Raw genomic sequence first — 26905 nt, forward strand, 5'->3', positions numbered from 1 at the left:
GTAGATAATTTCCACCCACGATGAGCTTACTGTATTCAGATCACATACTGGCAAATATGTCATGGAGCTGGCTGGTGTGTTGGGGGAGAGTGGAAGGGCATGCCCCTTTAAGGCTGGGGGTCCGTTTAGAACCAGATGGGGTGGGGGCCACACTGGACAGACAGGACCTCCCCCCGGGGGACCACTGCACACTGGTGATGTGACGGTCCTGTTGAGGCGGCTGAGAGGGTCTTCCTTACACCGAAGGGCTGAAGAATGCAGGGCTGAGGACCCAGCATGGACTCCCCAGTGTCAGAGAAATGGGGGAGACGTGAGAGTGGTGAAGTCAGGCAGGCTTCGAGACCATGGTAAGACCTGCCCGAGGACGGATTCGGACGTCCTGGTCACTCACTTGTCTTCCCTGTTGGTACCTCTCATCTCTTTCATCAAGAGACACAGGTTTTCAACCAGCCGGCCTCCTGTCGTTACATTGCTCATCTTCCTGCCCTGGAGCCTGAAGTTCGGGAACAGGTGCATTTCCCGCTCACACGCACGTGACGTTTTGTCATAACCTGACTTGTGTTTGTAAGTTCAGCCCCGCCCCAGAGTGGTCCGCATGCCAGGAGGTCTTTGATCTGCTTCTGGGTCAGCCCTCAACATCTTTTCAATGAAGACCCTATTCCCCTAGCGCCGAGAGGAAGAGGGAGGCCGTGAACCTCCTGGCACTGATAGAGAGGCCGTCCTCCCAACAAGGCTCCCTGGCCCATGTCTCCGGCAAAGCCCTGAGCGGACGTGAGAGCAAGGAAATGAGTGCTTCCACAGATGTCCTGGAAGGTGTGGGAGCACAGTGGGGGCGTCTCCCCACCTCTCTGGGAGCCGGGCCTGCAGGTGACCCTGCTCCACCTCCACCACCTATCGCTGTTAGGACAGCGATACCTTTAGCACAGGACATAGGTCTGTTCGGGGTTTGGGGGGAAGGTTGGGGTTAGTCAGCCAGGCCAGTGAAGAAGCTGAGTCCCCAGGTCTCCCTGTGAGACCACCCTCATCACATCTGCCACTCTTGGGGGCCCATTTTCCAGGAGTTAGAGTGGCTTCTCTCATTGCCAACGAGAGGTCATGCATGGTCTGGTCGGGCCCCTCTGTCTGGGGCTCTGGACACTGAGATGGCCTTCACGTGGGGTCAGGTCTGCAACTGTAGGGACAAAGGGCTGCGACAGAAGTGTGTGTATCCTAGGCTTGCCTCATAGTGGAGGGTGGGGACTCCTGACGGCCAGCTCCTTCCCCAGCAGGATGCTGGCAGCCGAGGAGCTTGAGGGGCTGGCAGAGATGGGGTGCCCGGAGGATGGGGGGGCTGGGGCCCACCTCGAGGACACAGTGGTGCTCCCGCTCTCCGAGAAGGATGGCCAGGTGGAGCAGATGCTGGTGAGTGGCCGTGCTGGGACGGGCGGTCGGGCTTCTTGGTCCACCTGCCGCTGGCCCATCCTGCACCTTAGACCAGCGTTCAGACCGCCCTGGTTTCTTCCTCCGGGGAGATGCTTTAACCTGGATAATGATTCTTGTCACCCCTCCAGGAGGGCCATGCGGTTCACAAGAGTCTTTTCTTTCTGCAACTCTGTGTCTCAGTAGATGAGAGACAGGGCGGGGGTGTAAGGGAGACCTCAGTGTCTCTGTTAACTACCCCGATCCAAGAGAAACTACGAGACTGTATGAACTTGGTTCAAAGAAAATGAGAAAGTGTCGGTGACTTCAAGTGTGCGCCCTCAGCCTCCTCGCCTGTCCCCGGAGGGGGGTCCGCTTCTCCCCACCCTGCTTCCATTAGGCCTCTGCCTGTCTCCCTCCCATGGTGCCATGTGTCCAGCGGCCGTGGTCACACAGCACAAGACCAGACCTTCCACCACAACCCCATTTATCCTAGAAGCAGTGTCACCTAAAGGGTCCCGTGGGAAAGCTGGTACACTGCATTTAAAATGCTGTGGCTTCTGCTAATTTCTGAACAGTTGATAAAATATCCACGTCAATACAACACAGGTTTTTGCTTGTGTTTTTGGGAATTCAGAGGAATTAGCCGCAGAAGCAAGGGGAGTACCTGGATTTTCTGAGTCCCAGGCCCATCCCGAGGGTGGGAGGCATCACACAGCCTGGGGTCCTCCGGAATCTGCGAGAGGTGTGGTGATTCCATACTAACAATCGAGAGAAGGGGTATCCCCAACACCACGGGGCAGATGGGGCCCCCAGTCTCGGGTTGGTTGACTCCCTGAGCAGGCAATGAGCTCAGAGGCTCCTGGACAAGACAAGAGGACGAGTGACAGATGCTCGATGGAGTCTCAGGCTGACCCCACGGGCTGGAGGGGGAGTGCCCCGGGTGACCCCACGGTGCTGCATGGTGGGGGACAGAGGACCGTTTCCAGTTAGCTCACAGAGCCTGCAAGCAGCCGTCTGACAGCCCGTCCGCCCTTCTCTCCCCCTGGCGCTGTCCCTCGATGGCAGTGGCTGCAGCAGCAGGTGGCGGGACTGCACGAGGCGGTCAGGAGCCAGGAGTCCCAGTGGGCCGCCGCCGAGCGCCAGCTGCAGAGCCGGAGAGACGCTCTGGCACAACAGAACCTGGAGCTTCGGGCCGGGCTGAAGACCTCAGGGCCCCCATGGCCAGGAGCTGGGGAGGCAGTCACGGGCACCCTTGGCCCGAGAAGGAAGTCGGACCCTCTGGTCTCAGACGGCATTCTTGCTGTACCTCGAGGCAGCATCACGGTAAAGGTGGACACACAGTCGCCAGTGCCCGTGGTGACCTTCAGCCTCCAGGAGGTGAGAGGGCTTGCTGTCTGCTCCCCTGCTGCACCCCCGTCAGTGGCAGCCAACAAGCACCGGAGCCCCAGCACGGGCCTGCTCCCCACGGACGGCTGACAACCTGTTAGGGCCGCCGCCGGCACTTCCCGGGCGTCTCTGTTTGCCTACTGCACTAACCCCAGCCCTAACCCCACCGATGGGCATGTGGCTGGTGAACTGGACCACCTGGATTTGGGCCCCCTCTTGCTGTCACCAGAGCCAGCACACAGGCCCCCAGGGGTGCTCTGTTCGTGCACCAGGACACTGTGTGGGGACGAGATCCAGACCCCCCAGCCCCACCTCAGAGTGAGGGTCCTATGCTTAGAACCAAGTGGCAGGACCACTGGCTTCCATGTCTGGGCTGTGGGGCCAGCTGCAGGGCTGAGGGACCGAGCGGCTGTGCTGGAGAGGCTGTGGCCCAGGCTCCACTGCCATGTCTGTCCTCTGGTTCCTCAGTACGTGTCACGGTTACTCAGATCATCACAGTTGTGCACAGATGTCGACATGAAATCATGTAAATTCTGGCAAAATAAAAGTGGGCTAATTTTCAGTGGATTCGGGGAAGTGCCAATATTCTTATCTGCACTTATTGTGTGAACTTTTAAGTCTTACAGTTCAAGGAGTTAGGATATTTCAGCTGTGACACAACAATTCACACTCATACACACAGATACTCTCATTCTGAGCCCATGTGCTTATGAATTTCCAAATATCTGTTGACTCTGCGCACCGCGCTGGTGGGGTTATTCATGAGGAGAGCATCTGCACTGAGAAGGACACTCCCGATTTGAAGAAAACAGCATGGCTATGTGAGCCTCACGTCACGTCAGGTACACACAGGCTCAGAGGTAGGGACAGTGTATCAGTTGGGGATGCAGGAGAGCACAGGCCTGAGGATTAGCCGCTCTGGAAATGGGACCATAGGCTGTTCCAGCCCTCTCCCCTACCCACCTCCTGTCCTCGTCAGAGGGCTGGGCGGTGAATAACAAAACCCCACATCCCACCACAATTCTCATGCTGGTTCTGGAGTTTGCTTCAGAGCAGAGAAGCTTGAAATTTTGCATTTCGAATCTTTGATAAATTGTGAGAGACAACACTAAAAATAGGTCACATTTTCTTTTTTCTTTAATATTTTCCCAGTTAAAGACAGATAATCCAAGGAAATAAATGTGGGTGTTCTTTATCTTGTAGTGTTTAGGAACCTGGGGTATTTTGACATAGTGAGCAACCATGAGAAACAAGCCATGTTTGCAATGTGCTGTGTTCTGTGAGCATCTTCAACAGGTTGGGGGGAGAAACCAGTCTAAGACCCCTCTCCTTCCATGCCTATTTTTTCCTAGCACCTTGCAATTGTTGTTGAATGGTTACATTTTGAATTTGCCTTACAGGTACTCTACCTTCGAAGATGTGAATGTTTCCTCTGAATTTTCTTTGTGATAAATTGCCTTTTAGGTATCTCAATCGGCTTTTGGGAAAATGTTACCTCTGTCAGCTGATGAAGAGATATTAGTGAAACATGCAGGCCGCAGAAGTCATAGTGCTACTGTCACAGGACAAGGACAGTCATCTAAACATGACCCTTCTTCCCAGGTGACCCTCAGTGTTTATGATCTTTAAAAGGAAGTAGATGTATTCCCACATCTCACTGAGAAATCCTGCCTCCTTGAAGTAATCCTTGCTACCCTGTCCTTGTAAATGCAGGGATCCAGTCCTTGCAAACTCAGGGATCCAGTCCTTATAAACTCAGGGATACAGTCCTTGCAAACTCAGGGATACAGTCCTTGCAAATTCAGGATTCTAGTTTTTGCAAACTCAGGGATCCAGTCCTTGCAAACTTGGGGATCCAGTCTATGCAAATTTGCATATGACACCCACTGCTCAATACTTCACATGCCCTTCTTAATGTCCATCACTCAGTTATCCCATCCCCATACATCCCCTCAGTGACCCTCAGTTTGTTTCCAATGATTGAAGAGTCTCTTATGGTTTGTCTTCCTCTCTGTTTTTATCTTATTTATTTTTTCCTTCCCCTCCTCCCATGATCCTCTGTTTTGTTTCTTAAATTCCACATATGAGTGAAATCATATATTTGTCTTTCTCTGATTGACTAATTTCGCTTAGCATAATATCCTCTAGTTCCATCCACATTGATGTAAATGGTAAGTATTCATCCTTTCTGATGACAATTACTCCAATTGTGTGTGTGTGTGTGTGTGTGTGTGTGTGTGTACCACATTTTCTTTATCCATTCATATGTCCATGGACATCTCAGCTCTTAAGTTTGGCTATTGTGGACATTGCTGCTATAAATATTGGGATGCAGGAGCCCCCTTCAGACACTATGTTTGTATCCTTTGGGTAAATACCTAGTACTGCAATTGCTGGGTCGTAGGGTAGCTCTATTTTTAATTTCTGGAAGAAACTCCACACTGTTTTCCAGAGGGGCTGCACCAGCTTGCATTCCCACCAGCAGCGCACGAGGGTGCCCCTTTCTCCACATCCTCACCAACATCTGTGATTTCCTGACTTGTTAATTTTAGCTTTTCTGACCGGTGTAAGATGGTATCTTGTGGTTTTGCTTTGTATTTCCCTGATGATAAGTGATGCAGAACATTTTTTCGTGTGTCTGTTGGCCATCTGTACGTCTTCTTTGAAGAAATGTCTGTTCATGTCTTCTGCCCATTTCTTGACTAGGTCTTTTTGTTTCTTGGGTGCTGAGTTTGATAAGGTAGGGATTTTAAGCAGCCACATCTTCTCATATTGTTCACCGCCTATGTCCTATGGCTTTAAAACCATGGTGTTTCTTGGGTCACTGCTATGCTTTTCCTCTATTTCCACATCGGCTTTGTTTCGGGGCCTCCATGTGGATGTTACTTGATCTCTATGGCACTTTCCTTATTCGGGTGAGCTCCTCTGTAACATAGACTGGCAGCCAGCATGTTGGTGACCACCCCAGCTTTGCATCTTCCTCATCCTTGAGAAGCCGTGCCGTGTACTCAGCCAGCATGGGGTAGCAGGGTTAATGTGAACCAAGAAGAGCCCCAACTCATCAAGATGACCCAATGTCCTGACGTTCTTTCCCAACGAGACTGCTGAGTATTTCACTCCTGAAGGAGGATCTGGAATCTGCTCTAACTCAACCATTTATTGCAAGTGGGAAAAGCTACTTTTTGGATCATGTGGGCAGAGAATCTGAAGTCCTAGGAAGAACTGTATGACTCTCTGGTGCTCTTAAGAGATGCAGCCTTGTCCTTTGTTCCTCCACTGACCTGAATTAGTGACATGCACACAGCATAATTGCTTCATAAATGAATGTCTGAGTGAATCAATCCATGGCTTAGCCATAAACCATCCATTTTTGAATTGTGCAAAGGGCAGAAAAATTCTTATTATACATTTTCAAATTCAGTTTTGAGCTATTTATTTTGCTGTGGCGGCTAGGCTTTTCTACAGGATCAATCATTTTCCTGAATCCCACAAGAGCATGGGCTATAGAATGAGAAATGGGACATGTCCATAGTTCTTCTTTGTGGGGTATCAGAACAGAGTTATAATGGTGTAGCTCCTGTCACAGCCAGCATGATGTGTTTATGATATTCTTGGGTAAAGCGACCGTTATTAATGTGAAAGCACTCCCACATTTGCTTTCAGCTGATAAGTAAGAAGATAGAAAGAACAGAGGCAGGGGAAATAAGATCATGTGAAGATGGAGATGAAACTCTTTCTAGAAGTCTTCAAGACAGAAGTGCAATGCCTCCCACCCGGGGGATGCCCTCCGAGGAGAGACCAGCCGCATTTGTGGATGAACAGGTGACGCTTAGAAAACTGCTTATTTATACTGGCTGTATTCACAATTTACATTCCAATAACATTCCACTTAGACCTAACTAGAATACTCAATTTATTACTCAAAATAGCTTCATTTATTTACAATAATTGTATGGCGGGAACCCTGGGTGGCGCAGCGGTTTAGCGCCTGCCTTTGGCCCAGGGCGTGATCCTGGAGACCCGGGATCGAATCCCATGTCGGGCTCCCGGTGCATGGAGCCTGCTTCTCCCTCTCCCTCTGCCTATGTCTCTGCCTCTCTCTCTCTCTCTCTCTCTCTCTCTCTCTGTATGACTATCATAAATAAATAAAAAAAAATAATTGTATGGCCATAGATATAAAAAAATGGGGTCTCTTGGTATTAGCGGTAATGCTGGGGAAGCAAATGAATGGAGTTGATGCTCCTTTGCTCTGCCATGCTCAGTGCATTTCTGCATTTGAAAACACGGCTTACCTGCTGGCGCTGAGTGCAGTGCTTTGGGCGGAGTCCTGGGACTTTTTTGGAAAACTTTGACAGTTGCAAGTGGCTTTCTGCAGCAGGCAGCTTTTGATCTGAAGTGACAGGGTCGGGTTTTGTGATTGTCCTTGCACCCAGGCCACACACCAGTCATCCCAAAGTCTGCAAAAATCAAGTGGCTGGAACTCACCAGTGCCAGCCAAGGACGCAGAAGATGTCAGGCTCAAGGAGGACAGCCCAGCCGCTGATAAGAATGGTGAGCACCTCGGGGGGTGGGGGGGTCCTTCCTCTTTGCCTCTTGCTTTAAGGTATGAGCTTTTATTACATGTGCCTGCCTGAAATCTTCCTGTGGCAAGTGCTGGCAACATCCTCCTGCCTGAATGTCTTTTCTGATTCCCTTGCTGGGTCCTCAGTGTTTTGCCAGCGCTCCTTAAACCCCAGAGAATGCACACCCAGTGCTGGTTCCCAGGGGCTGGCATCAGCCTTTGCCTTTTCTTTCGGGCAGGCTCACCTGCCTGCACCTTCCTGACCCCTCTTTTCCGACTCTTGGAGGCAGAGCCCCTCCTTCCCCAGCAAGCCTCTGCCGCCCAGCAAACCCATTTTGATGCCAATAAGGGTTTTTTTTGCTTTTTGGGCTCATCTCCCATTCATCTCTGGGCCAGAAGCAGCTTAAAGGCAGAGACAGCATCTTCCCATCTTCATCTCCCGAACCTAACACTGAGATCGAGTGACATCCAATAAATATTTATTGAATGCATTTATCGAATAGTTCATGTTTCTTACAAGATCAAATGTCACTTGTTAACCCAATGTTTGTGTGACTGACCTTCTATTTGTAATCTCATGAAAAAAAAGAGAACATGTTCACTGTTGGTTTAAATTGGACTTAGAAATTACATTAGGATTTTTAAGATGTGTGTGCATTGTCCTTTAGAATTCAATTTCTTTGCTTTTTCAGGCACACGTTCATTACCTTGCAAAGGTCCTGAGGGTGGGCTTCTCCCCCCAGAGCACAGTGATGGGTCTGTCCACGCCCCACCTGGCACTGTCAAGCCACAGGTGAGTAGGGCTGAGGCTGGAACCAGCCCCCAGGACTGAGACTGTCATGCCCGCCTACCTCCTTGGGAAGAACAGAACACTAGCCTGGTTTCAAATGCCCCTACTTTCTGGGGACGGTCAGCCTTCCCAACAAGGAGCAACATTTTTTTCTCTTAGATTTTGAAGTTGCACATAATCAATACAAGATTGCTATTTTTACATCACTGAAGAGTTCTCAGATCAAAATTTATATTGTTTTTATTTTATAATTTTTAATTAAAATAGAACCAAAGGCAAATATAGCAGAAATACTTTAAGCCCTAGTGAGCAGTCCACTTGTTATGTGCTAAATTTAATAACAAATGTCAATGAAATGAAATAATTTTCTCCATGGGAGGAAATTTGGGATGTAAACTTATTTAAGATATAAAAGTAGGCAATCAGGGGAAAATAGGAAAATATGGGGCCCACTTATCTCCAGTTCTCCCAAGAAAAGCCTGCCTGTTTTGCTCTTTCCAACATCATCAACGCAAATGTATAAGCTCCTGGGATGCTTTCCTTATTAGTGTGTAACTGTTTTCCCCACGAACATCCTGGCCCAGGTCTGACCAACAAGGAGATTGGGACATAACCCTTCACAGAAACACACCATGTGGCCAGCTACCGCCCACCACCCAGTGCATGGACCCAGGGTGCAGGGCTGTAAGATGTCGGGGTGACAAGCTTTCTCCGGCTTGGAACCGCACATTTCCTGGAACCCACATGGGACCAGGGTTGTTCTCTTCCCACAGAATCCTCCTGCAGAGCCAGGACCTTCCCATATGGAAGCAGAGAGAAAACTGGAGCACAAAGAAGGAGGGACGCAGCACCCAGATGGCATGGTAGGTGGGCGCCCCTGTTTCCTAGGCCAGGCTCCTGTGCAATGTGCACTTGTGCCTTGGGTGGGACCCAGCGGCCAGGTGAGCATCCCTCGGAGGGGACTGTTGTAGGGTCTGTGTCTGCCAGTTTATTTCTAGGACATAAAGCCACACATGTTCCAATAGGAAAAATGTCTTAAAACTGATTTGCCTCTTATTGTCCTAAGTCTGTCTCAGCCTCCACATTTCAGCCCCTGAGGAGCCCTTCCGGTTGTGAAGGACACGTCCGCAGGGCTGTGGTTGTCCCAGGAAGCCGTGCAGAAGGTGTGCACTGCAGCCATCGTGTCTGGTGTCTCGTATGCACCTGGGGACACGGCAGCAGTGGTGGCAGTGGTGCTCGCAAGAGATGGGCCAGCGTCTTGCTCAACAGCCATCATTCTAAAATTGATTGATTGATTGATTGATTGAGTGGGGGGAGGAGCAGATGGAGCATCTCAGGCAGGCTCCATGCTCAGAGCGGAGCCCAATGTGGGGCTCGATCTCATGACCCTGAGATCATGACCTGAGCTGAAATCAAGAGTCAGGCATTGACCCACTGAGCTCTCAGGTACCCCTCAACAGCCATCATTTTGAGCCATTTCCACTGGCCTGTGGAGTCCTCCTCAAGCAGAGAAAATATTCAAATAAGTGAGCGACAGGGAATGCTACTCGCAGGGACAGCTTGAATTCATGTAAGTGTTGTTTCTCAGTGTAGTCGTGATGCAGGTTTCTAGAGGGGAAAACCACATAGTTTAAAGGACTCACCTTACCCTTTCAGCAAGTAGGTCTGTGAGAAGGAAGTAATAACTCCTTAAATACTTATTGAGTAGGTATGTGGATGAATCACTCAATCTTAGATGCCTCAAAGGCTGTGGGGTAGGAACGCAGCTCACGGTCTCCGCCCTGAGGCCTCATGCACCTGTTGGCCCCTGTGCATTCCTCGTGCCCCCCACCTCATTCTCCCAATCACCACCACCTCCCTGTCTCTCTTGCTTTGGGTCTGTCTCTTGTGTGACTTGCACTGGATAGGCTGAAATTTGGTCATTTCTCCCTTTTTATAATGTAAACAAAAAATTATAGCTGATTTTAATATTTTTCTTGTGTGGAATGTTTAAAACATTACCCGTGCTTTTTCATTTCTGAGAAGTTCTTGTTTCTTTAAACCTCATTGGAGTTTTCATTGTGGGTTACCCAGTTAATCTCCTAAAATTGAACTGAACGCAACCTCACTTCATTTGTCTGGTTGGTCTGGGACCCAGGCAAACGAGGTTCTGGTTCAAACCTCAAACTGACGGCTGTTCCATCGTCAGCAGGTGGTGTACACTGCTGGCTTTTGCTTGATGGATCAGTGAAGTGGCTTTGAGAAGCCAAATATGAGGTTTTTAGTTCCCTGCATCTTCCCTCAGTTGAATGAACTGTATTCCTGAGCTATGGTCAAGAGTGACAAGGTCACAGTGTAATTAATAACAGCACATTTTACCATTTGGATTTTTCATATGCACAGATATTAACCCCCCCAGATCTTTTTTTCCTCATCTGTTAGTAGTTACGTGAATGGTATTTTCAAAAGTCCTAGTTCAGCCTTATGCCTCTGAAGTTACACAGTTTGCCGATTGTTGATGGAAGTCGGTAAATCTTCAGGTCAGGGTAGAATGACACAGGGATGAAAACAAATGTACAAATAGTGATTTTTATGTAGTAATGCCTGCAATTTGTATGATCTAGGATTCCCAAATTCACCAAACTCAATGATTGTGGGTTTTCTAGACTGATGGTGAATGACTTGATGATATAGGCAAGTTTTCATAACATAAACGTAAGAGAAACAGATGTGTGAGGGTAAATCGTAACATTCCTTATTCAGGGATGTGTTGAGGTTTGGGGGCTGGCCGAGTTCGTATTTGTGAAGATAAAACACTTGCTGTTGACAGTGCCGGGCAGGCAACAGGCACATAACGCTTCCGAATGGAGTAAGAATAATGAAACCACAAGAATCAGGCTTTAAGTAATTTTTCATGTCGGAACTTTCGTGTTTCCATGAAGGTCGTCCAGGGGCTTGGCAACGGCTGTGATGTCATCCCCTTGTCAAAGGGCACCGGCAAGGACAGAGGCGCTGGCGGGAAGGCCACTGTCCTGCGGTATTTAAATGGAGACGTGAAGAAGATCTTGCCAGATCAGAGAGTGGTGAGTACAGAGTCTTTTTTCTTTTTTAGAATCTTTTTTTAGAATAATCAACGTCATTGTTTTGTTTTGTTTTGTTTTTTGTTCTTTTTAACCAAGCTTTGGGATGAAAATTCAGGGAGTTCTGAATGACCACAGAGCTCTTCTCTGGTTTCTGTTTTTGTTTTACTGGTTTTAATTAGAAGCACCTGCTTACTGCTCTGTAATTTTACCCCAGCTAAAGGCCTATGGCCATTGGCAAGGGCGGATGTTAGAATCCTGATGTAGATGAAGCCCTGGAATCACTGTCATATGTCCTTTCTCTGGCCCGAGGTAATCCCACCCCCCTTGTGTAGTAACAAGGAGAATCTAGAAGACCCCATGTACATGGTGACTTTTATGATGTCACAGTCCATTGAGTAATAGATGATACTGGTCTCATCGCCTACTTCAGTATTTCAAATTCTGAACCCGGAGTCTCCTGAAGTTGTTTCTCAGCCCAGAGCCGCACTGCTGTCATTGGAAGGAGTGGCTCCCCACCTTGGTCTTTGGCATGGTCCCAGGACAGTCATGGCGACTAAGGGAAGTCGTAGCAGGGCACCTGCTGAGTGAGTGAGCGGTGCTCTTCTCCACCATCCTTTCTCTTTGGTTTTGAGAGGAAACAAAGCCCTCAGCCTGGGGTTGCACCTAAAATCATTCTAATGATAGAGAAATAAGCACTTTTCGCTGTGTCTCGTTTTTGGAAAAATTATGCATGCAGGAAGAAAGCCTCAGGAACAAGAGGGCAGGCCAGTCCCTTCACTCTCAGCAGCACGGTGTGTGCAATATTTCCACTTTATCAGACACCTTCCCCCAGCTATTCATGGAGCCTCCTTTCCTGTTCTTGTTCCTGACCCACATAAGCTGACTGGGCCAGGCCCCCCAAACTAGGGGTCGAGCAAAATGTCAGCCTTTCAAGTTCTCACTTTGGAAACATTAACATGAAATAGATTTTTGTTTCTGTGCCCCTCTTCTGTTTAAATTCTCCTCCGTCCTGTATGGTTCAGGGCCGCTCAGCTAAGGGGAACCCTTCCTGCTTTCCCCATCACTATCCTTGTCTACAACTGCTCTTCCCCACAGTCCCTCTCCACTTGGTTGGAAACCAAAGGAGTCACACTGATTTGAAACTTCACAATTGGGCGATCAGTTCCAGAGGCTGGGCTTGGGTGTCTGAATGACATGGGAGCTGGTCTGTGTTATCTCAAGCTGCTGGCACATGCTTTGTCCGAGCTGGGTGGTTCATGATCATGGGGCTCATGGCTCATGCTCACCATTCCTGTCATGACATCACAGGGCCTGGGTAGGGTATAGATCCCCCAAGGCAATGAGTCTGGGTGGGTGAGTTTTGGGTTTCAGATTCTGCCCAGGTGAAGGACAGGGCCACCCCATAGTCAGTAACCTCTCAGAATAAGGAAAAGTCCCAGTGTCTTCCCATGGACAGGGGAGGCCTCTCCCACCTGCAGGAAGTACTTCACTAGGTTAAATCCAGGTTCAAAATGATAACACAAACAGCATCCCAACACGGGTGTTTCTGGTGCTTACAGATTTACTATTATGCAGATGCTCAGATAACGCGCACAACCTATCCCAACGGTTTGGAAGTTGTGCAGTTTCCTAACAAGCAGACAGGTGAGTGGCACGTGGTTACCTGCTTCCTGAGTGCATGTGAGGCATATGTGCTTTAGGTAGGGATATTAGGCTCACCTAATTGGAGCCTGTTATGCAGATTCTCCACGGCAACAATGGTCCACATAATTCAGGGCTTCAGTTACGTCGTGAAAAGCCAAGGATCCATTTGTTCCTGATTCTTATCCAATAGCTCTGAACCCACTGCTTGAGTTGGGGCTGTGAATGCACCGAATGCCTAAGGAAATGCCATCAGAACTTGCTGTCTGGGTTTGCGTGTTCACGTTCTGTGTCGGATGGGTAAACACGATGAGCCACTTGCCAGACGAATGGCATGCCACATAGCTTTACGTCTGCTCTCTCCACAGCTGTCACATTCTTTCTGAAGTTCTGAGAATTTCATGCTCTGGTTAAAATCCGAGATTTTTGGTTTTGTGAATTTGCTTCATCTTGTAACAGTTTAATTTTATCTCTCATTATGCGGAGTCCCTATTTTTTTCATATTAATGACTATGAGGGCCTGCAAGAACCTGCTTTCTAAATGGGTGGGGCACACCAGTTGGCGATTCTCCCATTTAGAGGACACTGTGTCATAGCATCCTCTTCATTGTCAAGTCACCATTGTCTCCCACCAGTGTCGGAATGTGAGTTTTCCTCTGGAGTAAACTTTAAGAGAGTGTACAATGGAAGTAGGTCATTGTCCCAGTGTCTTCCTTGTCTGTCATGGTCACCACCACCATTTGTGTGAAATAGGAGGCATTCCGTCTTCCTGAGTAGCTGCCCTCTTGGTTGAAACAAACAGAGCCCTGACCCCAGGCTGAGCTTTGGAGTTTCCCAAAGCTTGTGTTCTTGGGATGGGCTACTGCTGTGATGACGGAGCTTAGTGTCTCCCAGAGCTGGCGTGTGCAGTAGGGCCTGGCTGGTGGTCTCCTTCTCACCAAGCTGGTCTTCATCAGGTCTGCCCCACCACCACCCTGCAAGCCTTCTAAGGCTGTGGGCTGTGCCCAGATGGACCCAACAAACGGTGGAGGTTGGTCTAACCTCACAGACATCATCAAACAAAGTGCAGTGGCTTCAGGATACTTACTAACGTACAGCCACTGCAGTTTGTTTCTGCCTTTGAAAACCCAGCTCTTCTGCAGGCGTGTTTAGCACCAAGGATGCTCATCATGCAGAAGGCCATAGGTCTGTTTTTTTTTTTTTTTTTTTAATTTTTAACATGTTGTGATCAGTAAATGCAGTCATTTAGTTTAACTATACAGTGGTTATTGTTTCTGTACAAGTCTTATTTATAAAGTAGGTTGAAAGAATATGCTAGAAAATGAGTATTTTGATCTGGGTTTCATTCCTTGGTTTTCTTCTTCTACTTTAAGAAGTCTAACCATAATTGCAAAACAACCCCAAAAAACCTTAATGCCAGAATTTCCATATAAGGGTGTCTCTGCTCTCTCCACAGGAGTGGTGTTGGTAGGGGATGTATAGTCCACTGCACAAGAGCACCGTTAGTAGGAGATCATTTTAGGGAGATACTGAACTGTGGACCACAGTTAGCCACCTTTGACTCCTCCCTGAGTGACCCCAGGGGGGCTGACCTCTTTGAGTTTTATCATCGATATCATGTGGAGGAGCACCAACCCACGGACTGGTCAGGGACCCACGGGCCAGTAGGTGGTGAGTGCCAAGAACAGAGGCTGACACCCACACTGGCTCTGGATGTCCAGGGTGCCATTAGCAGTGCTGTAGCCTTGTTAGAGCTGGCCAATGTGGCAGGCGCTGCATGTCTGGGTTTCCCTCCCCCATTCCCCAAATCTCAACTGTAGCAGCTGGCTGGGGAGCTCCAGCTCGGGAAACCACGAGATTTCCCAAACTATTCTCAGAACATTTGCCAACCACACCATTAACAACAAAAGTGTTCTGTGGCCCAGCAAACAGATTTGGAAAATGTTGGATTATGTGAAGCTAACCCTTTTCCTCTCTATTTCATCTTTAGTATTGTGTTGGTAACTGGGGCTCCCTGGGAAGGGATAGTAGGAAGGACCATTCCCTATTTCATAAATGTAGGTCACCACAGAATGCTTTTTTCATGGACTATTAATATGTTCCTTAGGCTCCTTTTAGGGAAAATATGTAGTATCTCAATAAGGAGGAGGTTTTGTTGCTGATTTCTTTACTTGGGTCTTTAAAAACTCAGCAAAGGGGTTACATAGACATGGATGGCATCTCCAGCACGGGATGTGATGTGGAGATATATACTTGTATGAACACTAGGATGGAATTTGTATCTGATATTAATTTCTTGGTCTTCCCCACTGAGGTGAGGGTGACAATGCTTGGTGCTGGTTGTGGCAAAGACCAGAACTCTTTGGGTCATGCTTGTCCCTGTCCAAGCTAATCCTGAGCCAATTCTGGGGTCCCCTACTATTCTTGTCCGATGCTCTGCTCCACCCAGGGCCCCTACCTTGCTGCTAGGCCCGCACTCCAAGCACTAACCTTTTCTTCTAGACTCTATCGAGGCTGACGGTTTACATGTTAAGTGAGTTATTAATCAGAATGCCAAGGAGACCTGCCAACTCCAATATGCTGTGTGAAAATTCCTTGCAGCTAATTTCCCGTGGACTTTGGGATGGCCTTCTGTCCTTACGGCTCTGTAGCTTTGTCTCCCAGCCTGCCTCCAACGTTCTCAGTCTGGCCCACTGCATTCGTGGAAAGCTTTCTGCCTTTTGGGTCTTGTATTTTTGTGTTGTTTCCTGCCTGGCTTCTAGCAGCAGGAATGGTTAAATCTGGCTTCTTTGCACAGGAAAACTGTCATTTTCTGATCTGGGGCCAATTTGAAACTGGATCCCATGCTGGGCCGAACGCTTCCATGCAACATTGCTAAATATCCTCCCTGACCCCTGTAAATAGTTCTGAAATTGCCTTTGGCCCGATTGGCAAGTCTGGAGAGAGGGTGAAACTTCAAAAGTGCCCTCAGCAGTGGCCAGGACAAGGGTCGAGTTTGTGAGCGGCCACCAACTGTCTCTGTTCAAAGACCAGCTTCCTTGTTTAATGTGCAAGAGATGTGCTTTGATTCCAAAGGCTCATTGCTTTGCATTTATGTCTTTAAACCATGACTGTGTTTTATACCGCTCAGGTGCTTCACAGATTTGTTGTTCTTTATGGATTAGTTTGGGATGGGTTAGTACTGCCCTCTGCTTTTCAGACCAATCAAATTGAAATTGTACAAAACCAAGACTTCCCCTTGTGAGGGGCAGGGTCCATTTCTCCCAGTCTGTAACCCACAGAATTAAAACCACCCTCAACATTAGCCATCCCATTAACCAACTAGCACGCAAATGACCTCCATTCACACCCAAGTCTCCTTTTCTCACATCCAGGTGGTTTCCTGCCCTTTCCCTTTGAAGGAAGTGGGATTAATCAGCCCAGGTTGGGTGTGTCAAGTACAGGGAGTACTGCCTGTGAATCCCCAACAGCGGGCAAGGAAACTTCCAGAGCTGAAGGAGCCTCCTGTTTTGTTGGCGTGGTACGAGTGTGGGTCACCAGGCATGACAGGAATGACAACACAGTGCTGCCCTGTTGGTGTGATACCAGAAATCATTCTCAGTGTGATCCTTTCCCCTTCTGTTTAAAGTGTGTTGACTTAACTTCCTCCCCTCAGTGATGGGTGTGTGCACAATATTTGGTAGACACGGTCTATATGGCTCGTATTTACTTCATTTTCAGTGTATTCAGCGTCCTGATCCCACGTGAGCTGGAGAGAAAGGTACACACTGTAACTGCTGGCATTACTTTCTATGTCCGTCCATTAGCGCAGACTTTAACTGTGCTGTTCTATTCCTTTATTTTTTGTTTGCTCTAAATTAAAAAAGATTATAATTTATTTTAATGTGATTTCAAACTTCCTGGTTGTACAGAGGACTCCTGTAAGACTCTAACCCAGACTCACCAATTTTTAGCTTTTTGTCTTATTTGCTTTGTCATTCTCTGTGTGTGTATGTATACATGTACATAAATACATAATCATGTTTTCTGACCTCCAGAGAGTAAGCTGTATCTATCAATATCCCTTTCACCAATCATACGTCTGCATGTTTACCGGTTATAAGAGATCAGGACCATGATCTCATCCCAACTTACTGCTTCTGCAAAGACCCTATTTTCAAATGAGGTCACATTCGGAGGCATTGACAGTTAGAACATCAATATAGGAACTTCAGGGGAACAAATTCCACCCATAACAAATCCCTAGGATTTCTTTTTATTTATTCTGCTTGAAATATGAGGTGCTTCTTACACCTATGGATTTACACTTTTATATCCACTCTAGAAGTTTCATAACGATTACCTTTGATGATATTGTGTTCTCATTTCTTCTTCTGGAACTCTTGACCCATGTCTGTCTCTATCTACTTTCTCTGTCTCCTTGACCATTCCCACCTGCAGAAGCCAAGGCTTCCACCTGCCCCATCTCCACCCTCCCCTGCCTCTCCAGGCTCACTGTCATCTGCTCGTTCTCCTTTTGTTTATTTTGGGAAGTGGTCTCTGGATCTTTTGTACATTTTCCACTGAGCCTCATATCTGAGGTCTAGTGGTTAGTAAGAGAAGTGAGGAAACGTCTAGCTAATGAAAGCTACATCCCTAATATAATAGTAAGAATAGCTCTGACTTACATGGCCCTCATTATGTGGCAGGGTTTCTTCTGGTGCTTTCCATCTACACATTTAACCTTTAAAAAAATCCAATGAAATAGGCGCCCTCCCTGTCCCCATCTTAGAGATGAAGAAGCTGAGAGCATCAAAGTTTGTCCACACCCACGTGCTGGCTTCATGGACAGTCTGGCTCTGAGCCCAGAATGAATGGGTCGTCCCTCAGGATCCCAGAAGCCAGACACAATCTGATTCTACCCTCCAGAGCATTATGTTCATGTTCTTAGTTCTCTGCTTCATCTGTGGCTGTAACTCCTCTTTCCTTCCTAATACTTTTCTCTTGACCAACTTTACAAAGGTCTTTGTGTTTATTATGTATTTCAAATTACTGATTTTTGGCTTTGTTGATGCTTTATACTATAACTTTGTGTTTTCTCTTTCACAAATTTAAGCCCTCTTATTTATTATATTTTATGCTTGACTTTACTTTCTTTTTAAATTCTTAAGGTAGAAATAAGTACTCATTAACTTTTTGCTCTTTATTCCCTAATATAAATATTCGAGGCAATAAATTCTCTCTAAGCACCTCTTTGGTTGTATCCTTCAAATTTTGTTAACATTTATTTTCTTAATGCAGTTTAAGTGTCTTTTATTTTTTTACTGTAATTTTATTTTGTTTTTTGCTCATGTGTTATGTTAAAAGTGTTTTTAAAATAACTTCCAAGTGCATGATGTGTTTTAGTTTTCTTATCGCTGTTTGTTTTAATTTAGCTAAGATGTGTCAAGCCATACCTTGCATTATTACCTTTTCTTTGAAATCCCTTGTCTCCTTGATGGCCTAAAGTGTAGTCATTTTCCCCCAAATGTTCCATATGTGCTTGAGGACATTATGTATGGTGCATAAATCTGTAAGTGCCTTTAGATCAAGGGTTTTAAAAGTTGTGTTTTCAAGGATAAAGAACCCCAGAAATGAACCCACAACTGGATGGTCAATTAATCTTCAACAAAGCAGGAAGAATATCCAATGGGAAAAAGACAGTCTCTTCAACAAATAGTATTGGAAAAACTGGACAGCCATATGCAGAAGAATGAAATTGAACCACTTTCTTGTACCATATACAAAAATCAACTTAAAATGGATTAAAGACCTAAATACGAGATAGGAAACCATTAAAATCCTAGTGGAGAACACAGGCAGTAACCTCTTTGACATTGGTCATAGAGACTTCTTATTAGATATGTCGCCTGAGGCAAGGGAAACAAAAACAAAAATAAACCACTAGGATTTCATCATCATTAAAAAAGGGGGGGATGCCTGGATGGCTTAGCAGTTGAGCATCTTCCTTTGGCTCAGGGCATAATTCTGGAGTCCTGAGATCGAGTCCCACATCGGGCTCCCAGCATGGAGCCTGCTTCTCCCTCTGCCTGTGTCTCTGCCTCTCTCTCTCTCTCTCTCTCTCTCATGAATAAATAAATAAAATCTTAAAAAAAAACCTTCTGCACAATGAAGGAAACAATCAACAAAACTAAAAAGCAACCTTTGCGATGGGAGAAGATATTTGCAAATGATGTGTGAGATAAAAGGGTTAGTTTCTAAAATATATAAAGAACTTATAATAACTCAAAAATCAAAAAACAAATAACCCAGTTAAAAAATGGGTAGGAGGCATGAATAGACATTTTTCCAAAGAAGATATACAAGTGGTCAACAAACACATGAAAAGATGCTCAACATCACTCATCCTCAAGGAAATACTAATCAAAACCACAGTGAGCTACCATCTCATACCTGTCAGAATGGCTAAAGTCAACAACACAGGAAAGAACAGATGTTGGCAAGGATGTGGAGAAAAGGGAGCCCTTTTGCACTGTTGGTGGGAATGCAAACTTGTGCGGCCACTCTGGAGAACAGTATGGAGGGTCCTCAAAAAGTTAAAAATAGAGCTACCCTATGTCCCAGCAATCACACTACTGGATATTTGCTCAAAAAACACAAAAACAGTAATTCAAAGGGATACACACACCCCTATATTTATAGTAACAATATCCACAATTATGTGCCTACCCTGGGCCAGTGCTGTTTTCGAGCTGGATGCATGACAGTGAACAAAACTGTAAGACAGTCCCATCTTGTGAAGTTTATGGGAGGGAGGCAAGCAACAGAGAGGTACAAATAAGTAAAAATTAACACATATTAAACTCAATAGAAAAAAATAAATAAACGTAATAGAAAAAAGTAAGAAGGTCAAAAATGGAGAAAGGGAGGTGCAGGCAGAGGGTGTTGTTATTTTATACCTGGCTGTTATTTCCCATACCCTGACAGTAGGGTGATCCAGGAGGTCCTTCCTGAGGAGGTGATACTTAAGGAGAAGCAGGGGCAACATGAGAGGGAGAGAGCTACAGGGGTACCAGGCTAACAGCATTCCAGAGAGAGCAGAGAAGTGAAATGACTGAGGAAAATCAAGGAGGCCAGCGTGGTAGGGGAGGAGTCACAGCTGTGTAGAGGAGGTGAGGTCAAAGCGTGAGGAGCTGGAGTGTGTAGAACCTGCACTTTGATGCCGAGGAAAATCCCTGGAGAATTTTGAGCAAAAGGACAAGAAGCAATTTTTCTCAGTGTGTTGAGGATTTAATTCTGCCTCTGTCACATCTGCTGGAAGGTCTGACATCCACCTAATTTCCTCCTTCGAAGGTGAACTCTTTTCTTTCCTGCTGCTTTTAGAAAATGCTGTGTCTCCCAGCCCGTTATGATAGGGGTAGTTGCAGATGTAGCTGCATTCTGTGTGTTGGGGGCGCCGTGCTTCTCAGGTTGAATGACTCACGCCTTCCATAAGGAGGGGGTCCAGTCTTAGCAGGGGCCCAGTTAAATGTGAATTTTAGGAAAACAACGAGTGATTGTCTAGCATGAGCAAGTTCCATGCAATACACATGTGGGCATACTTATTCTAAAAATCATTATTAGTGTATCCCAAACTCAAAATGTAACGGGGTGCCCTGGCATTCCCATTCCAAGTTCAGGGAAGTCCTCAGCTGTGGTCCCCAGCAGCATGACATTCCTGCACAGTCCCCCTGTCCCTCCAGGTGCGGGTGTGGGACCTCGCCTGCTCCCTACACTCCCTGCTGCTCATCACATTGCATTTCTCTTGTCTTTGTTACATCCTGGGCGAGTTCTTTAAGATTACCTCCCAGTTCATCGGTTGTCTCTTCAGCTGAATATTACGTGCTCTTCGATACACCTTTTAGCTTTAATTTTAAATTTTTTTTAAATTTTTATTTATTTATGATAGTTACAGAGAGAGAGAGAGAGGCAGAGACACAGGCAGAGGGAGAAGCAGGCTCCATGCACCGGGAGCCAGATGTGGGATTCGATCCCAGGTCTCCAGGATCGCGCCCTAGGCCAAAGGCAGGCGCCAAACCGCTGCGCCACCCAGGGATCCCTAGCTTTAATTTTAAAGATCATATTTTTCGCTTCATTTTGGTCTTTTTCAGATTTACCTAGTCTTTTTCTGCTAATATCACTTCTCTCTTGGTTTCAATTTCTTCCTTTAATTCTTGAAATGCTCTTACATGCATTCCCTTTGGAGTCCGTTTCTGGTGGCATCACGCTCGTGGCGTCGGAGTCCTGGTGCTGCTGGCGCTTGGCCACTTGACCATGTGCTGGCTCCTTCCCCAGGTGGTACATTCCCTCACTGTTTTCATGGTTTCAGCTGTCTGCTTGTGTTGGGCGGCAATCCTGGGGGGCTCAGTTTGGGTCCATCGATCCAGAAAGCTTTGTGCCTGCTTCTGCCATAGGCACCAGGGCGCTGCCAGCCTAGGCTCCTCTAGGTTTGCGTCTTGGGCTGGGGTGTGCCCGACTCCACAGATTCCTCAGGATGCTCAGGAAAGGACAGTTATCCTGCTGCACACCCCTTGCCGGAGGTGGATGCTTCCCAGGGCATCCGTGCATGGGCGGGGGAGGGGGGCATGACCTCTGAGAGTGTCATCTTTAAGCAGGGATGAGCTGACTCCCCGCAGAGCCACCACGAGTCCAGCCTGGGACGTGATTAGCACCTGGCAGCAGGACAGCTCTAGCTTCTGTTCTGTCTGCTTCTCAGCAGCCACTGTGATGTTTGGTCTTTACCATGAGTGTAGGACCTAATTTAAACACATTCCAGGGTTATTTTATCTGGCATCATACTTGGCAGTGGAAATGTTTTCAGAGCGTCTGACCTGCCCGGTACCAGAGTCAAGGTCATCGTTAAAGAGGCCGTCACGGATGGACGAGGGACCCCTAAGCAGGCTCCTTCCAGCTGATGCTCAGCTGTATCTGGTTGGACCTTTGACCTTCACAGCCTGTCCCTTAGGCTCCGACTTGGCAAATAAGCAGACAGGTGGACGCAAGAGCAATTGCTGTCTTCAGTGACGTCCAGCCAGTTTTTGACATGGCACGTTACACTTGCTCGTTCACGCACGCCGCGTCAGGTGGCTGATTAGTGTTAAGTCGGGTCGTCTGAAAGAGAGAGGTGCTTTGTAGACCTGTGTTTCATTGTTGTCTCTCAGCCTCGAAGCCGTCAGCGGGCCCACGCGGACGTCTCCAGTGCACCACAGCACTCTCTCCGTAGGAACTCCAAGTCCTGTCGTTGTCCTGGGAGGCACGTCTGTGTCTTCAAAACTGCTTCTTGTGATTGACATTTCCGGAGCAGAGTCAAAGGCCTCGTTTTCCACTCCTGCCACTTTATAGATGCAATCGTGTGTCGCACACACGTTCTTGTCAATTCATACAGATCAGCAGACCTGTGTGTTGAGGATGCACCAGGAAGTCAGTGGGCCCAGTGGTGCTCAGCTGTGTTGCTCCGAAGAAGAATCCCATAGTCCCTTCTGGGAGATTCCATCAATATATCACAGGAAAAAACAAAACAAAACAAAACAAAAACAAAAAAAACCAACTTCTACAGGTTTTTGCTATAAAATATTTTAATGGGTAGAATTTTTCCTCAGTTACGAGATTTGTCACCAGCATTTATTTTTCTTATGTATATTTGGTGCTGCCTCTTGTCTGCCTGCAATTGCTATTAACAAAACAAAAAGCAAATGAATATTTTATTAATTTATTTATTTTTAAAATATCGTATTTATTTATTCATGAGAGACACAGAGAGAGAGGCAGAGATGCAGACAGAGGGAGAAGCAGGCTCCCTGCAGGAAGCCTGATGTGCGACTCGATCCCAGGACCTGGGATTACGACCAGGTCGTAATGAGCCAAAGGCAGAGAGATGCTCAACCACTGAGCCATCCAGACATTTCACGAGTGAATATTTTAAAAAAGAAAACAGAAACTGATCAGTTAATAAGTTTAACATCTTTTGTGCACAAACACACGCAAACAGGGATTTATACCACATGCGTGCAATATAACCATGCTTTTGTTCCTATAATAACATTAGATAGAGCTGGCTTTCAGCAGGTTGCACAATGAGCCCTGTGGCTCCCAAGGGTTCTCTCTCTCTCTTTTTTAAAAATTATTTTAAATAGGCTCCACATTCAACGTGCGGCTTGAACTCACAATCCTGAGATCAAGAGTTGCATGCTCTACCGACTGAGCCAGCCAGGCACCCCTAAGGGATCTCTCTGTCTCTTGCATGAGGTCGGAAGTCACCATGGTCTATGGAGGCTACTGTGCAGAGAGGCCTGGATCTCTACCACGTTCTCTGGTCTGAGAGCCCAAGTCACTGTGAAAAAGTAAAGGTGAAGGTTGACAACAGTTAGTCAAAGGCATTCAGAAGCCCAAGGTCACCTGCCGTGGGTTTGATGATTACCTTCTACCATGGAGCCAGCAAGCATATGGAAAGAAAGAAACATTTTAGCTGGGGGGATAATTTGAACAAAGTTGGGAGAATAGAAATTTTGTGTTCTAATGAGACCCAAGGAAATTAATCTGCCTGGAGCAAGATTATCAACTATAAATAAAAAATGATAGAGCAGGATACGAAACCAGGTCTGGAATACTAATGCTTTGCGGAGTGGGTCACCACAAAATATGTTTGAGCAGCTGAAAGATGCAGCTGGGACATTAGGGAGATTCATATAAAACGTTATATTTATATAAAAGATTATATAAAACATTAAAAACGTTATTTTTATAACATTTGTTCCACAGAAAAACATCACCCCGATGGCTCAAAGGAAATCGTGCTTCCAGATGGGACAGTGAAACGTCTGAGTGATGGACGTGAAGAGACTGTGTTTCCTGATGGGACAGTCGTCCACGTGGAAAGGTCAGTGTTAGGACAGGTTGTATGGTCAATAATTTCTTTAGATTATTTTAATTTTTGTAAAGGTGTAGGTATTTGTGTGAAAGGATAGAAAATGATGTCACTGACCCTGGGTGTTGTCTATGACCTTGACTTGGCTCCCTGTGTAGAGAGCTGGAATCTAGGCACTGACCCCTTCTCTTCCCTGACCTTGGCCATGCTCTCCTGGCAACCTCAAAATATCTGGCTTCAGCGAATGCCCCATCAGATCATGTTGGAAGCCCGAGTCCAGGGCAGGACACAGAGGAACAATTAGAGACTCACCGATAGGGCGTTCTCTCCCAGGGCCTGTTACCTCCGAACGCCCCATGTGCTTGGGGGCCAGACCCGAGCTGTCCCCACCTGGCGGCCATCTGCGGCCCCACAAGCCCTCCTGGACGCTGTAGCACACACACTTGCCACTTGTCTCCACAGCACAGTTGGCATGAGCTCTGGGTCACTTTTCTTGTACGATTCTTTATCACAGTCCCGTCATCCCCCTGTTACCCCTCCTCCCTCCTGCCAGGTAGAGCTTCCAGCACAGGACTTCAGGTGCATGAGCAGACCCGCCACCCTGTCCTTCTCCCTCGCACTTTTCCTCAGCCCAACTGAGTCTCGGTCAACACCCTGAACCCACTGTGTGCCTTCCCTGCTCTGCCCCCTCATCCACCAAGATCTGGAACAAGGATTCCAGACCTGGTCCTGCTGCCATGTGGCTCCCTCAGGTTGCTCTTGGGCAGCACCGGCCACCGTGCAGGTACCAGGTTGCTCTCCCCACTACCAGGAATGGCGACAGAACAATCATGCTCAGCAATGGGCAAAGGGAAATTCAAACGGCCGGGTTCGAGAGGAGGGAGTACCCCGATGGTACTGTCAAGATTGTGTACTGCACGGGCTACCAGGAGACCCGCTATGCATCCGGGTGCGTGAAGATCAGATATGAGCCTGGAAACATGGTCCTGGAAGGAGGAAGTAGGTCATCCCTCAAAACCCAATGTTGCGTGTGACTTCCCAATTACATTTGTTTTTGCTAAAACAGACACAGGAAACTAACAGTATATTTCACTGCCCCCAATGATAGAGAACACGCAAAGCTTTAGGACAACCTAAGTCATCCAGAAATTGTGAAGGAAGAGACACCCCAGCCCCCAGGCTCCCTGGGCAGGACAGATGGTCAGATCAACACTAGTTGGAGAGCAGGGCTCACCAAAGAATGCATTACAGGACCCCCAGAAAGGCTGCCTCCTCTTTGCTCATCACTAGAGCTTGCTCTACCCTGGGACAGCCCAGTGGGGACAGAGAACAAAGCCGGGTGCTCAGCACGGCAACCCCCTTGGGCCCACTGCTTAGAGACACTGGCGGCTCTTCCTCTGCGCTTTGCCCTGTGCCCTCCACGACCTCTAACCCCCATGACCTTGATGAGTAGGTAGGAAGACAGTTCTAGTCACAAGTGAGCCCGTGGGGAGCCTGACCCAGGGTCAGTGCCATGTGGGTCTCAGGGCCCATCACTGCGCAGGCAGTAAATTCCCTCCTGAGACACATGATCTTTTGGTCCCAAAGTCAGAACGATGACCAATTAATGCTTATTTTTTATTTTGTAGGACGCCTAGAAAATAAGCAGCATGTTGGCAGTTAGTGGGTTTTTACACTCAACGTGGAGAATCCCCCAGTCACAGGGAAGGAAAATCTTGGAAAATCTCATCATAAGATGTGGGTTTCTGTATGTGTTTTCAACAATATATACTCGTGTTTTTCTATGATGGACATGAAAGGTCATGTTTTCTTGCCAGTAGTTATTTCAGTCCAGTGTCTATCGTGCCCACATTACTGGGGTCATCAGTATGTCAGTCACGTGTTTCGAGTGACCCAGGGACAGTGTGCTCTTGGCTCTAAAGGAATAAGGATGCTCTCCGTGTGCAGCTGCCCTGGATGGATGCCTTTTCCTTTCCGATGACCCACGGCGAGGTCACTTGTCAGATTAACAGGTAGAACTAATCTGTTATGGAAAAGCTGCCTTTGGGATGCCTTTAAAGAAAGAGAGAAAGAAAGAAAGAAAGAAAGAAAGAAAGAAAGAAAGAAAGAAAGAAAGAAAGAAAGGAAAGAAAGGAAAGAAGAAAAAGAAAAAAGAAAAAAGAGTGAACTTGCTGCTTGTTTGATTTTGAATCAACTTACTCCAAGAATTTTCACTGAAGCAAACAAGATGGGCCCTGCGGTGCGGGACAGAGGGGACGGAGCCTCGTGTGTGCAGAGAGCGCGGAAACTGACACCTGTGCAGGTAGACTGCGTTGAGGCGCCAGGTGACGGGCCTGGCCGGCCCTTTCCCGTGTCGTGTGCCCAGCTCCCTAGTAGCCTGGCAGCTGAGGTCTGGAGCGGGAGGAGGACGGATTCACGGGGGTGCGCAGCCAGCGGGACACACTTGGGACGACACACTCCATGCTGCACCTGCCGCCAGCTGGATTTGCCTAGGGGTCGCACCTCCTTAGAGCTCCGTGCGGGGTGTGCAGTCTGATGTCCACACATGTGCCAGCAGTGTATGAATGCAGGTGGTCAAAACAGCAGCAGGAAGCACCCCTAGAACAACTGCAGTGAGCATCCGGGGCTGGGAAGGCGGACGGCTTGGCCCAGGTCCTGGGGCTCTGGGGGGAGGGACTAACAAGGACCCAAAGCCTTCCAGGCGGATGGGAGGCTCCCTACGTCATTCTGCTGTGCGTGCAGTCTGGTCACCTTGTTTCCCAGGATCGCAGTGAGGGTGGGTAACAGAAGATCAGTGATGGATTCCTCCCCTTTGTAACCTGGTGTTGCCTCAGAAACACCAGGGTCCCCCATCCATGCAGCGTCCCCGGGGGGCTCCGCGTGTTCCAAAGGAGAAAGTCTGGGTTCAGAGCATGGCACCCAAGCTCCATCACAATCAGGCCCTATCCGCCCTTCCTGACTCTGCCCTCCCACCCGCCAGAGCCCTCTCCCTGCACCCCTCCCCGGGTTGGGCCCCTTCCCCAGGACCGGCCCCATCTCATCCAAGCTGTCACTGTCATCCTTCAGAGGCCAGCGTGGCCACCGCTGCTCTGGGGAGCCTTCCATGATCTCCCTCCCAGTAGTGGGGCAGGCCCCCCAGTCCTCTGTCCCTTCGCCCCCAGGCTCGTCCCCAGCTGCGTTCC

General features: G+C 47.7%; 1 protein-coding gene across 6 annotated transcripts; it reads left to right on the top strand.

Annotated features, from left to right (window-relative positions):
• The first annotated feature begins 213 nt into the window (after positions 1 to 213).
• LOC112644431 (T-complex protein 10A homolog 2) lies at positions 214 to 25510 on the top strand. Of its 6 annotated transcripts, XM_025422748.3 has the most exons (12): positions 1253 to 1401; positions 2467 to 2778; positions 4252 to 4389; positions 6451 to 6609; positions 7221 to 7338; positions 8041 to 8141; positions 8912 to 9001; positions 11060 to 11200; positions 12760 to 12844; positions 23618 to 23735; positions 24535 to 24722; positions 25352 to 25510. In XM_025422748.3, exons 1-12 carry the CDS (start codon positions 1270 to 1272, stop codon positions 25384 to 25386), a joined length of 1617 nt encoding a protein of 538 aa, XP_025278533.3. In that variant the 5' UTR covers positions 1253 to 1269; the 3' UTR covers positions 25387 to 25510. The 6 variants fall into 6 exon arrangements, 4 of the variants coding, with proteins under 4 accessions (XP_025278534.1, XP_048970372.1, XP_025278535.3 ...); XM_025422749.3 differs by lacking the exon at positions 24535 to 24722 and having other exon boundaries at positions 214 to 1401; XM_049114415.1 differs by lacking the exons at positions 24535 to 24722; positions 25352 to 25510 and adding an exon at positions 24277 to 24528 and having other exon boundaries at positions 214 to 1401.
• Positions 25511 to 26905: the final 1395 nt, after the last annotated feature.

Source organism: Canis lupus, chromosome 1, assembly GCF_003254725.2.
Source record: "Canis lupus dingo isolate Sandy chromosome 1, ASM325472v2, whole genome shotgun sequence".
NCBI lineage: Eukaryota > Metazoa > Chordata > Mammalia > Carnivora > Canidae > Canis > Canis lupus.

Excerpts from the sequence above, each read along its gene's own strand:
- LOC112644431 (XM_025422748.3), top strand. The coding sequence starts at position 1,270 with ATGCTGGCAGCCGAGGAGCTTGAGGGGCTGGCAGAGATGGGGTGCCCG. Across the intron at positions 12,845-23,617 it reads GTTTCCTAACAAGCAGACAG|AAAAACATCACCCCGATGGC; the intron begins GTGAGTGGCACG and ends TTTGTTCCACAG. Across the intron at positions 24,723-25,351 it reads CATGGTCCTGGAAGGAGGAA|GACGCCTAGAAAATAAGCAG; the intron begins GTAGGTCATCCC and ends TTTATTTTGTAG.